This window comes from Oncorhynchus nerka, linkage group LG15 (genome assembly GCF_034236695.1).
Source record: "Oncorhynchus nerka isolate Pitt River linkage group LG15, Oner_Uvic_2.0, whole genome shotgun sequence".
Classification (NCBI taxonomy): domain Eukaryota; kingdom Metazoa; phylum Chordata; class Actinopteri; order Salmoniformes; family Salmonidae; genus Oncorhynchus; species Oncorhynchus nerka.
This window is the reverse complement of record NC_088410.1, coordinates 3228562-3245732: the sequence shown is the minus strand read 5'-3', so window position 1 is coordinate 3245732 and position 17171 is coordinate 3228562. Positions and strand designations below refer to the sequence as shown.

The following is a 17171-nucleotide window of genomic DNA, read 5'->3' as shown; positions in this document are numbered from 1 at the left end:
ACACACACAGAGAACACACACACAGAGAGAACACACACACACAGAGAACACACACACAGAGAACACACACACACAGAGAGAATACACACACAGAGAACACACACACAGAGAGAACACACACACACAGAGAATACACACACAGAGAATACACACACAGAGAGAATACACACACAGAGAACACACACACACAGAGAGAGAATACACACACAGAGAACACACACACAGAGAGAACACACACACACAGAGAATACACACACACAGAGAACACACACACACAGAGAACACACACACAGAGAACACACACACACAGAGAGAGAATACACACACAGAGAACACACACACACAGAGAACACACACACACAGAGAATACACACACAGAGAATACACACACAGAGAGAACACACACACACAGAGAATACACACACAGAGAATACACACACAGAGAATACACACACAGAGAGAATACACACACAGAGAATACACACACAGAGAGAATACACACACAGAGAACACACACACAGAGAGAATACACACACAGAGAACACACACAGAGAGAACACACACACAGAGAAAACACACACAGAGAGAATACAGAGAGAACACACAGAGAAAACACAGAGAGAACACACACAGAGAACACACACATAGAACACACACACAGAGAACACACACATAGAACACACACACAGAGAACACACACACAGAGAGAACACACACAGAGAAAACACAGAGAGAACACACACATAGAACACACACACATAGAACACACACACAGAGAGAACACACACACAGAGAATACACACACAGAGAACACACACATAGAACACACACACAGAGAACACACACACAGAGAGAACACACACACACAGAGAACACACACATAGAACACACACACAGAGAACACACACACAGAGAGAACACACACACACAGAGAATACACACACAGAGAATACACACACAGAGAGAATACACACACAGAGAATACACACACATAGAACACACACACAGAGAATACACACACAGAGAGAACACACACACAGAGAATACACACACATAGAACACACACACAGAGAATACACACACAGAGAGAACACACACACAGAGAGAACACACACACAGAGAACACAGAGAGAACACACACAGAGAGAACACACACACAGAGAATACACGAGAATACACACACAGAGAGAACACAGACACAGAGAGAACACAGAGAGAACACACACAGAGAAAACACAGAGAGAACACACACAGAGAGAACACACACAGAGAACACACACATAGAACACACACACAGAGAACACACACACAGAGAGAACACACACACACAGAGAATACACACACAGAGAATACACACACAGAGAGATACACACACAGAATACACACACAGAACACACACACACAGAATACACACACAGAGAGAACACACACACAGAGAATACACACACAGAGAAACACACACACAGAGAGAACACACACACAGAGAATACACGAGAATACACACACAGAGAGAACACACACACAGAGAACACACACAGAGAGAACACACACAGAGAACACACACACAGAGAACACACACACAGAGAACACACACACAGAGAGAACACACACAGAGAACACACACAGAGAGAACACACACAGAGAGAACACACACAGAGAACACACACAGAGAACACACACAGAGAACACACACAGAGAGAACACACACAGAGAGAACACACAGAGAGAACACACACATACTGTAACACGGGTGTATGAGATTAGAACTATAGTAAAACGTTGTCATGGTTCCCCCTCCCTCCCTCTCCCCTCCAGTTCCCAGTACGGCTGGGCGGTCAGCGAGGTCAGCCTGGCGGAGTGTGTGTTGGATTCTGGGAAAGCCAGTGACCTGTCAGTGTGCAGCTGGCCCATAGAACCCATCCAGTGGACACCCTTCCCCTGCCATCCTCTACACACAGAACCACCCGGTACCTATTAGGAGGAGGTACCTACAGATTACCACCTATTAGGAGGGAGGTACCTAGAGATTACCACCTATTAGGAGGGAGGTACCTACAGATTACCATCTATTAGGAGGAGGTACCTAGAGATTACCACCTATTAGGAGGGAGGTACCTACAGATTACCACCTATTAGGAGGGAGGTACCTAGAGATTACAACCTATTAGAAGGGAGGTACCTAGAGATTACCACCTATTAGGAGGGAGGTACCTAGAGATTACCACCTATTAGGAGGAGGTACCTACAGATTACCACCTATTAGGGGGAGGTACCTACAGATTACCACCTATTAGGAGGGAGGTACCTAGAGATTACAACCTATTAGGAGGGAGGTACCTAGAGATTACCACCTATTAGGAGGGAGGTACCTAGAGATTACAACCTATTAGGAGGGAGGTACCTACAGATTACCACCTATTAGGAGGGAGGTACCTACAGATTACCACCTATTAGGAGGGAGGTACCTACAGATTACAACCTATTAGGAGGGAGGTACCTAGAGATTACAACCTATTAGAAGGGAGGTACCTAGAGATTACAACCTATTAGGAGGGAGGTACCTAGAGATTACCACCTATTAGGAGGGAGGTACCTACAGATTACCACCTATTAGGAGGGAGGTACCTACAGATTACCACCTATTAGGAGGGAGGTACCTACAGATTACAACCTATTAGAAGGGAGGTACCTAGAGATTACCACCTATTAGGAGGGAGGTACCTAGAGATTACCACCTATTAGGAGGGAGGTACCTAGAGATTACCACCTATTAGGAGGGAGGTACCTAGAGATTACCACCTATTAGGGCTGGAGGGGGAGAGTTAGAAGAGACAGATAGAGAGAGAGAGGGGAGAAAGAGCGACAGAGGTAGAGATAGAGAGGGAGAAGAGAGAGAGACAGAAAGAGACAGAGGTAGAGATAGAGAGGGAGAAGAGAGAGAGACAGAAAGAGACAGAGGAAGAGTTAGAGAGATGGTAAGCTGTTGTTTGTTTGTTTGTCCAGGTGAGGGCGCTGCGTCCTCGGTCCTACTGTGAAGGTATGGAGCTGGTGGAACTGGAGAAGAGCTGGACGGCCTAGCAACCACTGAACCGTTTAGTGGAGTCGGTCGTGAGGAAAGGGTTGAACAACCGAATCACTGAGTAAACTGATTCACTGAGTCACTGAGTCAATGGTATCTCTGAATCACTGAATAAACTGATTCACTGAGTCACTGAGTCACTGAGTCACTGAATAAACTGTATCACTGATTCACTGAATCACTGAGTCAACGGGATAACTGAATCACTGAATAAACTGTATCACTGATTCACTGAGTCACTGAGTCAATGGTATCTCTGAATCACTGAATAAACTATCACTGAATCGCTGAATCACTCAGTCAACGGGATAACTGAATCACTGAATAAACTGTATCACTGATTCACTGAATAAACTGTATCACTGAATCACTGAATAAACTGTATCACTGATTCACTGAATCACTGAGTCAACGGGATAACTGAATCACTGAATAAACTGTATCACTGATTCACTGAATCACTCAGTCAATGGTATCACTGAATCATGACTCACTCTTATTGGCTGTCTTGAACTTAACACTGATTCTGTAGCCCTTCCCATGATTATACAGAGGAAAGGTATGTGTGTGTGTGTGTGTGTGTGTGTGTGTGTGTAATGTGTGTAATGTGTGTAATGTGTGTGTCTCTGTGTGTGTGTGTGTGTGTGTGTGTGTGTGTGTGTGTGTGTGTGTGTGTGTGTGTGTGTGTGTGTGTGTGTGTGTGTGTGTGTGTGTGTGTGTGTGTGTGTGTGTGAGAGAGAGAAAATATAAATTTATTCTGTTTTGTTATTGTTGTCAGTCGTGTCCATGAGTATTCAACTAGGCTTGAAATGATTGACATTTCCCCTCTCTCTGTAGTCACGAAGCTAGAAGCTGAGAGAGGTGGCCCCTGAGTAAAGACAACATCTGTCTGTGGTCATGAAGCTGAGAGAGGTGGCCCCTAGTAAAGACTCAACATCTGTCTGTGGTCATGAAGCTGAGAGAGGTGGCCCCTGAGTAAAGACTCAACATCTGTCTGTGGTCATGAAGCTGAGAGAGGTGGCCCCTGAGTAAAGACTCAACATCTGTCTGTGGTCATGAAGCTGAGAGAGGTGGCCCCTGAGTAAAGACTCAACATCTGTCTGTGGTCATGAAGCTGAGAGAGGTGGCCCCTGAGTAAAGACTCAACATCTGTCTGTGGTCATGAAGCTGAGAGAGGTGGCCCCTGAGTAAAGACTCAACATCTGTCTGTGGTCATGAAGCTGAGAGAGGTGGCCCCCTAGTAAAGACAACATCTGTCTGTGGTCATGAAGCTGAGAGAGGTGGCCCCTAGTAAAGACATCATCTGTCTGTGGTCATGAAGCTGAGAGAGGTGGCCCCGAGTAAAGACAACATCTGTCTGTGGTCATGAAGCTGAGAGAGGTGGCCCCTAGTAAAGACAACATCTGTCTGTGGTCATGAAGCTGAGAGAGGTGGCCCCCTAGTAAAGACAACATCTGTCTGTGGTCATGAAGCTGAGAGAGGTGGCCCCCTAGTAAAGACTCAACATCTGTCTGTGGTCATGGTGGCCCCTGAGTAAAGACTCAACATCTGTCTGTGGTCATGAAGCTGAGAGAGGTGGCCCCTGAGTAAAGACTCAACATCTGTCTGTGGTCATGAAGCTGAGAGAGGTGGCCCCTGAGTAAAGACTCAACATCTGTCTGTGGTCATGAAGCTGAGAGAGGTGGCCCCTGAGTAAAGACTCAACATCTGTCTGTGGTCATGAAGCTGAGAGAGGTGGCCCCCTAGTAAAGACAACATCTGTCTGTGGTCATGAAGCTGAGAGAGGTGGCCCCTAGTAAAGACATCATCTGTCTGTGGTCATGAAGCTGAGAGAGGTGGCCCCGAGTAAAGACAACATCTGTCTGTGGTCATGAAGCTGAGAGAGGTGGCCCCTAGTAAAGACAACATCTGTCTGTGGTCATGAAGCTGAGAGAGGTGGCCCCCTAGTAAAGACAACATCTGTCTGTGGTCATGAAGCTGAGAGAGGTGGCCCCCTAGTAAAGACTCAACATCTGTCTGTGGTCATGAAGCTGAGAGAGGTGGCCCCCTAGTAAAGACATCATCTGTCTGTGGTCATGAAGCTGAGAGAGGTGGCCCCCTAGTAAAGACAACATCTGTCTGTGGTCATGAAGCTGAGAGAGGTGGCCCCCTAGTAAAGACATCATCTGTCTGTGGTCATGGTGGCCCCTAGTAAAGACAACATCTGTCTGTGGTCATGAAGCTGAGAGAGGTGGCCCCTAGTAAAGACAACATCTGTCTGTGGTCATGAAGCTGAGAGAGGTGGCCCCCTAGTAAAGACTCAACATCTGTCTGTGGTCATGAAGCTGAGAGAGGTGGCCCCCTAGTAAAGACTCAACATATGTCTGTGGTCATGAAGCTGAGAGAGGTGGCCCCTGAGTAAAGACAACATCTGTCTGTGGTCATGAAGCTGAGAGAGGTGGCCCCCTAGTAAAGACTCAACATCTGTCTGTGGTCATGAAGCTGAGAGAGGTGGCCCCGAGTAAAGACATCATCTGTCTGTGGTCATGAAGCTGAGAGAGGTGGCCCCTAGTAAAGACAACATCTGTCTGTGGTCATGAAGCTGAGAGAGGTGGCCCCTAGTAAAGACAACATCTGTCTGTGGTCATGAAGCTGAGAGAGGTGGCCCCCTAGTAAAGACAACATCTGTCTGTGGTCATGAAGCTGAGAGAGGTGGCCCCCTAGTAAAGACTCAACATATTTTTGCAAATGTGCATACTGTATATATTTGTGTGTACACATACATTTGAAGTCAGAAGTTTACATACACTTTGGTTGGAGTCAATTATACCACGTTTTTCAACCACTCCACAAATTTCTTGTTAAACTATAGTTTTGGCAAGTCGGTTAGGACATCTACTTTGTGCATGACATAAATTTTCCAACAATTGTTTACAGACAGATTATTTCACTTATAATTCACTGTATCACAATTCCTGGGGGTCAGAAGATTACATACACCAAGTTGACTGTGCCTTTAAACAGCTTGGAAAATTCCAGAAAATGATGTCATAGCTTTAGAAGCTTCTGATAGGCTAATTGACAACATTTGAGTCAATTGGAGGTGTACCTGTGGATGTATTTCAAGGCCTACCTTCAAACTCGGTGCCTCTTTGCTTGACATCATGGGGAAACCAAAAGAAATAAGCCAAAAATTGTAGACCTCCATAAATCTGGTTCATCCTTGGGAGCAATATCCAAATGCCTGAAGGTACCACATTCATCTGTACAAACAATAGTTTGCAAGTATAAACACCATGGGACGACGCAGCCGACTGCTCAGAAAGGAGACCCGTTCTGTCTCCTAGAGATGAACGTACTTTGGTGTGAAAAGTGCAAAATCAATCCCAGAACAACAGCTAAGGACCTTGTGAAGATGCTGGAGGAAGCAGGTACAGAAGTATCTATATCCACAGTAAAACGAGTCCTATATCAACATGTTGACATAACCTGCCAGGCGAAACAGCAAGGAAGAAGCCACTGCTCCAGAACGAAGCCACTGCTCCAGAACGAAGCCACTGCTCCAGAACGAAGCCACTGCTCCAGAACGAAGCCACTACTCCAGAAACGAAGCCACTACTCCAGAACGAAGCCACTGCTCCAGAACGAAGCCACTGCTCCAGATGAAGCCACTGCTCCAGAACGAAGCCACTGCTCCAGAAACGAAGCCACTGCTCCAGAACGAAGCCACTGCTCCAGAACGAAGCCACTGCTCCAGAACGAAGCCACTGCTCCAGAACGAAGCCACTACTCCAGAACGAAGCCACTGCTCCAGAACAGCCATAAGAAAAGGCAGACTGCGGTTTGAACATGGAGACATAGATTGTACATTTTGGAGAAATATCCTCTGGTCGGATGAAACAAAAAATAGAACTGAAAAATATGTCATGTTTTAAATTCTTCAAAGTAGCCACCCTTGGCCTTGATGACAGCTTTGCACAATCCTGGCATTCTCTCAACCAGCTTCATGAGGTGCATTTCAATTTACAGGTGTGCCTTGTTAAAAGTTAATTTGTGGAATTTCTTTCCTTCTTAATGTGTTTGAGCCAATCCGTTGTGTTGTGACAAGGTAGGGGTGATTGGGCCAAGAAACACGAGCAATGAACGTTAGACCGGTGGAAATCTGTCCTTTCCAACCGCCGTGTCTTCGTGAGATGCAGAGGTGAACGGATGATATCTGCATGTCTATTTCCCAATGTGAAGCATGGAGGAGGCGGTGTGATGGTGTGGGGTGCTTTGCTGTTGACACTATCAGTGACTTATTTCGATTTCAAGGCACACTTAACCAGCATGGATACCACAGTATTTTGCAGCTATATGCCATTCCATCTGGTTTGGGCTTAGTGGGACTATCATTTGTTTTTCAAATGGACAATGACCCAACACACCTCCAGGCTGTGTAAGGACTATTTGACCAAGAAGGAGAGTGAGGGAGTGCTGCATCACAATCCCCCGACCTCAACCCAATTGAGATGGCTTGGGATGAGTTAGACCGCAGACTGAAGGAAAAGCAGCCAACAAGTACTCAGCATATGTGGGAATTCCTTCCAAGACTGTTGGCAAATAATTCCTGGTGAAGCTGGTTGAGAGAATCTCAAGAGTGTGCAACTCTGTTATCAAGGGCAAAGGGTGGCTACTTTGAACAATCTAAAATATATTTAGATTTGTTTAACACTTGTTTTGGTTACTACATGATTCCATATGTGTTCTCATAGTTTTGATGTCTTCACTATTATTCTACAATGTAGAACATAGTACAAATAAAGAAAAACCCTTGAATGAGTAGGTGTGTCCAAACATTTGGCTGGTAGTGTATATATCTACAAATTTGAATAATTGTATGAGAAATCCCAAGAGTATGCAACATGCCTCTAAGTAAGAATAATGGACAATCGACTTTGCACTTTGTTGACGGTCCCTAAACTAGTTGCTTTTGACGATGCACCAGAATGGTTGAGGTTTTGCCGTGTGAGTATGAAACTCGGGAGTAATCGGGAAAATACCTGTGGAATGTCTTTCCTAACAGAGGCTAACCTGAGGTATGACGGTCACATCGTTTGCGAAGTTTAAAGGTCTGACTGTCTAGCGAATATCGGAACTCTAACCAACTTTAAGGTGTCACAGGCTCAGCTTCCGGTCAGGACGAAGCATTCATCGGCAGGATTCCCTGTGATGCGCTCAGTCGCACTCACAATGATAAATCCAAGAAAAATGTGTTTTCTCTCTGTTTACGCTGTGCACTTGTTTACCAATGCAATAAACGCCACCAAGTCCACCTTCATAACATGCAACATGTCAGGCTTTGGGGACTAGGTTCTACATATAACTTTACATATTATTTAAAAATGTAGCTTTAGAGGTTCCGTAGAGAACTGCTACTGTGTTGAGAGAGGGCTTCCGTAAAGAACTGCAATGAGTCGACTGTGTGGAGCGATCCCAGTCTAAAATGTTCAATTTGAATTTTGTGGTTCCCTCTATATATATATATATATATGTATATGTAATTCTTGAAAATAAAATCGTTGAAGAAAATGATTAACTTTTTGTTTGAAAATGTAAAAAAAAAACTTTCCCTCAAACTGCGTTACACACTCCGGTCAGCAGACGGCGATGTGTGTGTTTCAGGCAGGTCTTCCCCGAGAGTCAGGCGCAAGTAGACCGGACGCTTCTTCAAAAATAAGCTATTCGGTCGACACTAGTTACCACAGTCACAAAGAAATAAACCACGCCCATTTCTACAACCTCTATTCGAATTAAAAATCAGATTTAAAAAAACAACAATTTAAACCTAATCTTAACCACATGAATAACCTTATGTCCAACCCTAACTTTTAAATTAAGACCCAAAAATAAAAATTACTATTTGTATTTGCATTTTTAATTTTTTTTTACCGAAGCTAATGCCCGACTTTGTGGCTGTGGTAACTAGGGACAACCCAGCCACGTTATTTTATAGTTCATTGGAAACTGGGTCAGCCACCATGGTAGCTTGCTAGCCGAAATATTAACCCGCTTTAATGTATATTAGCCACTGTGTTTTGAACACACTTCTGTCAATCTAGCTAATTATATAAGTTCATTGCATATTTACGTTGTTATTGTTATTAGTTAGCTAACGGTAGCTGGCTGGTTAAGTTAGCATTAGCCTTGTTAGCTAACGGTAGCTGGCTGGTTAAGTTAGCATTAGCCTTGTTAGCTAACTGTTAGCCCTCATCCCCGACCATGAGTTCACCAAGCTACTCGCCTCCTGATGAAGAGGAGGAGGTCTGCTGGACGGAGAAAGAGGGTCTGTGGCTGAATGTTGTCGTGAAAGAGGAGAATCAAGAGGAGGATGTCACAGTAACAAAAGTAGAGGAAGAGCAGGATGTTACAGTGAAAGAGGAAGAGGAGGTTACTGTGTTGGGAGTGAAGGAGAAGGGAGAGATAACTGTCACATTGGAAGAGGAAGAGACAGGAGATCGGATTAACACCAGTAAGTACGGTCTTAAAAACATAAACTGTTGTTGAATTAAAGGGCAAGCTAACATAGTCACACTCCCACTATCAAAACGGTCTTATATGTTGTTGTTGTTGTTGTTGTTGTTGTTGTCACAATCAGGTCCAGGTCTTGCTCTCTGAACCCTTGTTCTTCTTCTTCTTCGTGTGACTTTTCGTCAGACTAGACGCTGTATTGCATATTGCTGCCTTTCGCAGGTCAGAGTGCAGTTTTGGCATATTTTGGTATCCCCCAAAAAACGGGAATGAGGAAAAATGTAAATTGCACCACCATCTAACCCTGCAGCTATACACTATCCCCCCAAAACACACCATCACATCCCACTACTTTAGCCCTAAAGGATCCTACTCCATCCCACTACTTTAACCCTAAAGGATCCTACACCATCCCACTACTTTAACCCTATAGGATCCTACACCACCCCACTACTTTAACCCTAAAGGATCCTACACCATCCCACTACTTTAACCCTAAAGGATCCTACTCCATCCCACTACTTTAACCCTGAAGGATCCAACACCATCCCACTACTTTAACCCTATAGGATCCTACACCACCCCACTACTTTAACCCTATAGGATCCTACACCATACCACTACTTTAACCCTAAAGGATCCTACTCCATCCCACTACTTTAACCCTATAGGATCCTACACCACCCCACTACTTTAACCCTATAGGATCCTACACCATCCCACTACTTTAACCCTATAGGATCCTACACCATCCCACTACTTTAACCCTATAGGATCCTACACCATCCCACTACTTTAACCTATAGGATCCTACACCCATCCCACTACTTTAACCCTATAGGATCCTACACCATCCCACTACTTTAACCCTATAGGATCCTACACCATCCCACTACTTTAACCCTGAAGGATCCTACACCATCCCACTACTTTAACCCTATAGGATCCTACACCAACCCATACCACTACTTTAACCCTATAGGATCCTACACCATCCCACTACTTTAACCTAAAGGATCCTACACCATCCCCACTACTTTAACCTATAGGATCCTACACCATACCACTACTTTAGCCTAAAGGATCCAACACCATCCCATCCCACTACTTTAACCCTATAGGATCCTACACCATCCCACTACTTTAACCTAAAGGATCCTACACCCATCCCACTACTTTAACCTATAGGATCCTACACCAACCCACTACTTTAACCTAAAGGATCCTACACCATCCCTAAACCCTATAGGATCCTACACCATCCCACTACTTTAACCCTATAGGATCCTACACCATCCCACTACTTTAACCCTAAAGGATCCTACACCATCCCACTACTTTAACCCTATAGGATCCTACACCATCCCACTATTTAGCCCTATGGGATCCTACACCATCCCACTACGTTAACCCTAAAGGATCCAACACCAACCCATACCACTACTTTAACCCTATAGGATCCTACACCATCCCACTACTTTAACCCTATGGGATCCAACACCATCCCACTACTTTAACCCTATAGGATCCTACACCATCCCACTACTTTAACCCTATAGGATCCTACACCATCCCACTACTTTAACCCTAAAGGATCCTACACCATCCCACTCCTTTAACCCTATAGGATCCTACACCACCCCACTACTTTAACCCTATAGGATCCTACACCATCCCACTACTTTAACCCTAAAGGATCCTACACCAACCCACTACTTTAACCCTATAGGATCCTACACCAACCCATACCACTACTTTAACCCTAAAGGATCCAACACCATCCCACTACTTTAACCCTATAGGATCCTACACCAACCCATACCACTACTTTAACCCTATAGGATCCAACACCATCCCACTACTTTAACCCTAAAGGATCCTACACCATCCCACTCCTTTAACCCTATAGGATCCTACACCACCCCACTACTTTAACCCTATAGGATCCTACACCATCCCACTACTTTAACCTAAAGGATCCTACACCAACCCACTACTTTAACCTATAGGATCCTACACCATCCCACTACTTTAACCCTATAGGATCCTACACCAGCCCACTACTTTAACCCTATAGGATCCTACACCATCCCACTACTTTAACCCTATAGGATCCTACACCATCCCACTACTTTAACCCTATAGGATCCTACACCATCCCATCCCACTACTTTAACCCTAAAGGATCCAACACCATCCCACTACTTTAACCCTATAGGATCCTACACCAACCCATACCACTACTTTAACCCTATAGGATCCAACACCATCCCACTACTTTAACCCTAAAGGATCCTACACCATCCCACTACTTTAACCCTGAAGGATCCTACACCATCCCACTACTTTAACCCTATAGGATCCTACACCAGCCCACTACTTTAACCCTATAGGATCCTACACCATCCCACTACTTTAACCCTATAGGATCCTACACCATCCCACTACTTTAACCCTATAGGATCCTACACCATCCCACTACTTTAACCCTAAAGGATCCTACACCATCCCACTACTTTAACCCTATAGGATCCTACACCATCCCACTACTTTAACCCTAAAGGATCCTACACCATCCCACTACTTTAACCCTATGGGATCCTACACCATCCCACTACTTTAACCCTAAAGTATCCTACACCATCCCACTACTTTAACCCTATAGGATCCTACACCATCCCACTACTTTAACCCTAAAGGATCCTACACCATCCCACTCCTTTAACCCTATAGGATCCTACACCACCCCACTACTTTAACCCTATAGGATCCTACACCATCCCACTACTTTAACCCTAAAGGATCCTACACCAACCCACTACTTTAACCCTATAGGATCCTACACCATCCCACTACTTTAACCCTATAGGATCCTACACCAGCCCACTACTTTAACCCTATAGGATCCTACACCATCCCACTACTTTAACCCTATAGGATCCTACACCATCCCACTACTCTAACCCTATAGGATCCTACACCATCCCATCCCACTACTTTAACCCTAAAGGATCCAACACCATCCCACTACTTTAACCCTATAGGATCCTACACCAACCCATACCACTACTTTAACCCTATAGGATCCAACACCATCCCACTACTTTAACCCTAAAGGATCCTACACCATCCCACTACTTTAACCCTGAAGGATCCTACACCATCCCACTACTTTAACCCTATAGGATCCTACACCAGCCCACTACTTTAACCCTATAGGATCCTACACCATCCCACTACTTTAACCCTATAGGATCCTACACCATCCCACTACTTTAACCTATAGGATCCTACACCATCCCACTACTTTAACCCTAAAGGATCCTACACCATCCCACTACTTTAACCCTAGGATCCTACACCATCCCACTACTTTAACCCTAAAGGATCCTACACCATCCCACTACTTTAACCCTATAGGATCCTACACCATCCACTACTTTAACCCTAAAGTATCCTACACCATCCCACTACTTTAACCCTATAGGATCCTACACCATCCCACTACTTTAACCCTATAGGATCCTACACCATCCCACTACTTTAACCCTAAAGGATCCTACACCATCCCACTACTTTAACCCTATAGGATCCTACACCAGCCCACTACTTTAACCCTAAAGGATCCTACACCATCCCACTACTTTAACCCTAAAGGATCCTACACCATCCCATACCACTACTTTAACCCTGAAGGATCCTACACCATCCCACTACTTTAACCCTATAGGATCCTACACCATACCACTACTTTAACCCTATAGGATCCTACACCATCCCACTACTTTAACCCTATAGGATCCTACACCATCCCACTACTTTAACCCTAAAGGATCCTACACCATCCCACTACTTTAACCCTACAGGATCCTACACCATCCCACTACTTTAACCCTAAAGGATCCAACACCATCCCACTACTTTAACCCTATAGGATCCTACACCAACCCACTACTTTAACCCTAAAGGATCCAACACCATCCCACTACTTTAACCCTAAAGGATCCTACACCATCCCACTACTTTAACCCTATAGGATCCTACACCAACCCACTACTTTAACCCTAAAGGATCCTACACCATCCCACTACTTTAGCCCTAAAGGATCCTACTCCAGGGAGGATGGAACCTCTACTCTCTCAAAACAAAAAAAGGAAAGGCTAGAGAAGAGATCATTTATTGATGTAAACACAAACGCCTAGCAACCCAAAGGTTGTGAGTTCGAATCACAGTCATCTTTTCAACTACTTACATGTTTTTGTTGTTACTTTACAACTGCTTAGCATGTTAGCAAAACCCTTCCCCTATCCCCTTTAACTTGACTCCTAAATGTAACCTTAACCCCTAGCCTAGCTAACGTTAGCCAACTAACTGCTTAGCATGTTAGCTAACCCTTCCCCAATCCTTTCAACCTTGACTCTACATGTAACCTTAACCCCTAGCCTAGCTAAACATTAGCCAACTAACTGCTTAGCATGTTAGCTAACCCTTCCCCAATCCCTTTCAACCTTACTCCTACATGTAACCTTTAACCCTAGCCTAGCTAACATTAGCCAACTAACTGTAGCATGTTAGCTAACCCTTCCCCAATCCCTTTCAACCTTACTCCTACATGTAACCTTAACCCTAGCCTAGCTAACGTTAGCCAACTAACTGCTTAGCATGTTAGCTAACCCTTCCCCAATCCTTTCAACCTTACTCCTACATGTAACCTTAACCCTAGCCTAGCTAACATTAGCCAACTAAATGCTTAGCATGTTAGCTAACCCTTCCCCAATCCCTTTCAACCTTACTCCTACATGTAACCTTAACCCCTAGCCTAGCTAACATTAGCCAACTAACTGCTTAGCATGTTAGCTAACCCTTCCCCAATCCCTTTCAACCTTACTCCTACATGTAACCTTAACCCCTAGCCTAGCTAACATTAGCCAACTAACTGCTTAGCATGTTAGCTAACCCTTCCCCAATCCCTTTCAACCACTCAGGCCAATGGGGACGAGCTTTACACCACTCAGGCCAATGGGGATGAGCTTTACACCACTCAGGCCAACGCTCCACAGTCCAATGGGAATGAGCTTTACACCACTCAGGCCAATGGGGACTTTACACCACCAGGCCAGGGGACTTTTACACCACTCAGGCCAATGGGGACTAGCTTTACACCACTCAGGCCAATGGGGACTAGCTTTACACCACTCAGGCCAATGGGGACTAGCTTTACACCACTCAGGCCAATGGGGACTAGCTTTACACCACTCAGGCCAATGGGGACTAGCTTTACACCACTCAGGCCAATGGGGACGAGCTTTACATCACTCAGGCCAACGCTCCACAGGCCAATGGGGACGAGCTTTACACCACTCAGGCCAATGGGGACGAGCTTTATACCACTCAGGCCAATGGGGACGAGCTTTATACCACTCAGGCCAATGGGGACGAGCTTTACACCACTCAGGCCAATGGGGACGAGCTTTATACCACTCAGGCCAATGGGGACGAGCTTTATCACCACCAACGCTCACAGGCCAATGGGGACGAGCTTTACACCACTCAGGCCAATGGGGGCGAGCTTTATACCACTCAGGCCAATGGGGACGAGCTTTATACCACTCAGGCCAATGGGGACGAGCTTTACACCACTCAGGCCAATGGGGACGAGCTTTACACCACTCAGGCCAATGGGGACGAGCTTTACACCACTCAGGCCAACGGGGACTAGCTTTATACCACTCAGGCCAATGGGGACTAGCTTTATACCACTCAGGCCAATGGGGACTAGCTTTATACCACTCAGGCCAATGGGCACTAGCTTTATACCACTCAGGCCAACGCTCCACAGTCCAATGGGGACGAGCTTTACACCACTCAGGCCAATGGGGACGAGCTTTACACCACGCAGGCCAATGGGGACGAGCTTTACATCACTCCAGCCGGCGCTTGGCATTGAGCATGATGATCTTAGCCTTGTGTGCGGCTGCTCTGCCATGGAAACCCTTGCCCTTCCAGAGGCAGTTGGGAACTCAGTAGTGAGTGTTGCAATCGAGCACAAACGGTTTTTACGTGCCACTCACTTTCCACACTCTGCGGTCCCGTCCTGTGAGTTTGAGTGGCCTACCACTTCGCGGCTGAGCCGTTGTTGCTCCAAGACGTTTCCACTTCACAGTAACAGCACATACAGATGACCAGGGGCAGCTCAAGCAGGGCAGAAATTTGACAAAATATCAGGTCAACAGTTTAGTGGAGCTCCTGTTCCTCTTATATCAGGTCAACAGTATAGTGGAGCTCCTGTTCCTCTTATATCAGATCAACAGTATAGTGGAGCTCCTGTTCCTCTTATATCAGGTCAACAGTTTAGTGGAGCTCCTGTTCCTCTTATATCAGGTCAACAGTATAGTGGAGCTCCTGTTCCTCTTATATCAGGTCAACAGTATAGTGGAGCTCCTGTTCCTCTTATATCAGGTCAACAGTATAGTGGAGCTCCTGTTCCTCTTATATCAGGTCAACAGTATAGTGGAGCTCCCTCTTATATCAGATCAACAGTCCTGTTCCTCTTATATCAGGTCAACAGTATAGTGGAGCTCCTGTTCCTCTTATATCAGATCAACAGTATAGTGGAGCTCCTGTTCCTCTTATATCAGGTCAACAGTATAGTGGAGCTCCTGTTCTCTTATATCAGATCAACAGTATAGTGGAGCTCCTGTTCCTCTTATATCAGGTCAACAGTATAGTGGAGCTCTGTTCCTCTTATATCAGATCAACAGTAACAGTAGTGGAGCTCCTGTTCCTCTTATATCAGGTCAACAGTATAGTGGAGCTCCTGTTCCTCTTATATCAGATCAACAGTATAGTGGAGCTCCTGTTCCTCTTATATCAGGTCAACAGTTTAGTGGAGCTCCTGTTCCTCTTATATCAGGTCAACAGTATAGTCAACAGTATAGCTCCTGTTCCTCTTATAGAATATCAGATCAACAGTATAGTGGAGCTCCTGTTCCTCTTATATCAGATCAACAGTATAGTGGAGCTCCTGTTCCTCTTATATCAGGTCAACAGTATAGTGGAGCTCCTGTTCCTCTTATATCAGGTCAACAGTATAGTGGAGCTCCTGTTCCTCTTATATCAGGTCAACAGTTTAGTGGAGCTCCTGTTCCTCTTATATCAGATCAACAGTTTAGTGGAGCTCCTGTTCCTCTTATAGAATATCAGATCAACAGTATAGTGGAGCTCCTGTTCCTCTTATATCAGGTCAACAGTATAGTGGAGCTCCTGTTCCTCTTATATCAGGTCAACAGTATAGTGGAGCTCCTGTTCCTCTTATATCAGATCAACAGTATAGTGGAGCTCCTGTTTATATCCAACAGTCTCCTGTTCCTCTTATAGATCAGATCAACAGTATAGTGGAGCTCCTGTTCCTCTTATATCAGGTCAACAGTATAGTGGAGCTCCTGTTCCTCTTATATCAGGTCAACAGTTTAGTGGAGCTCCTGTTCCTCTTATATCAGATCAACAGTTTATTGGAGCTCCCTGTTCCTCTATATCAGATCAACAGTATAGTGGAGCTCTGTTCCTCTTATATCAGGTCAACAGTATAGTGGAGCTCCTGTTC

The 17171-nt window shown here is 45.1% G+C and overlaps 1 protein-coding gene across 1 annotated transcript in view; it reads left to right on the top strand.

Annotated features, from left to right (window-relative positions):
• Positions 1-1978, top strand: part of LOC135560301 (uncharacterized) — an 83506-nt gene extending 81528 nt beyond the window's left edge. The window contains exon 8 of the mRNA XM_065002159.1: positions 1816-1978. Within this exon, the coding sequence (XP_064858231.1) occupies positions 1816-1978 (163 nt within the window). The remainder of the gene's footprint in view (positions 1-1815) is intronic.
• The last annotated feature ends 15193 nt before the right edge of the window (positions 1979-17171 follow it).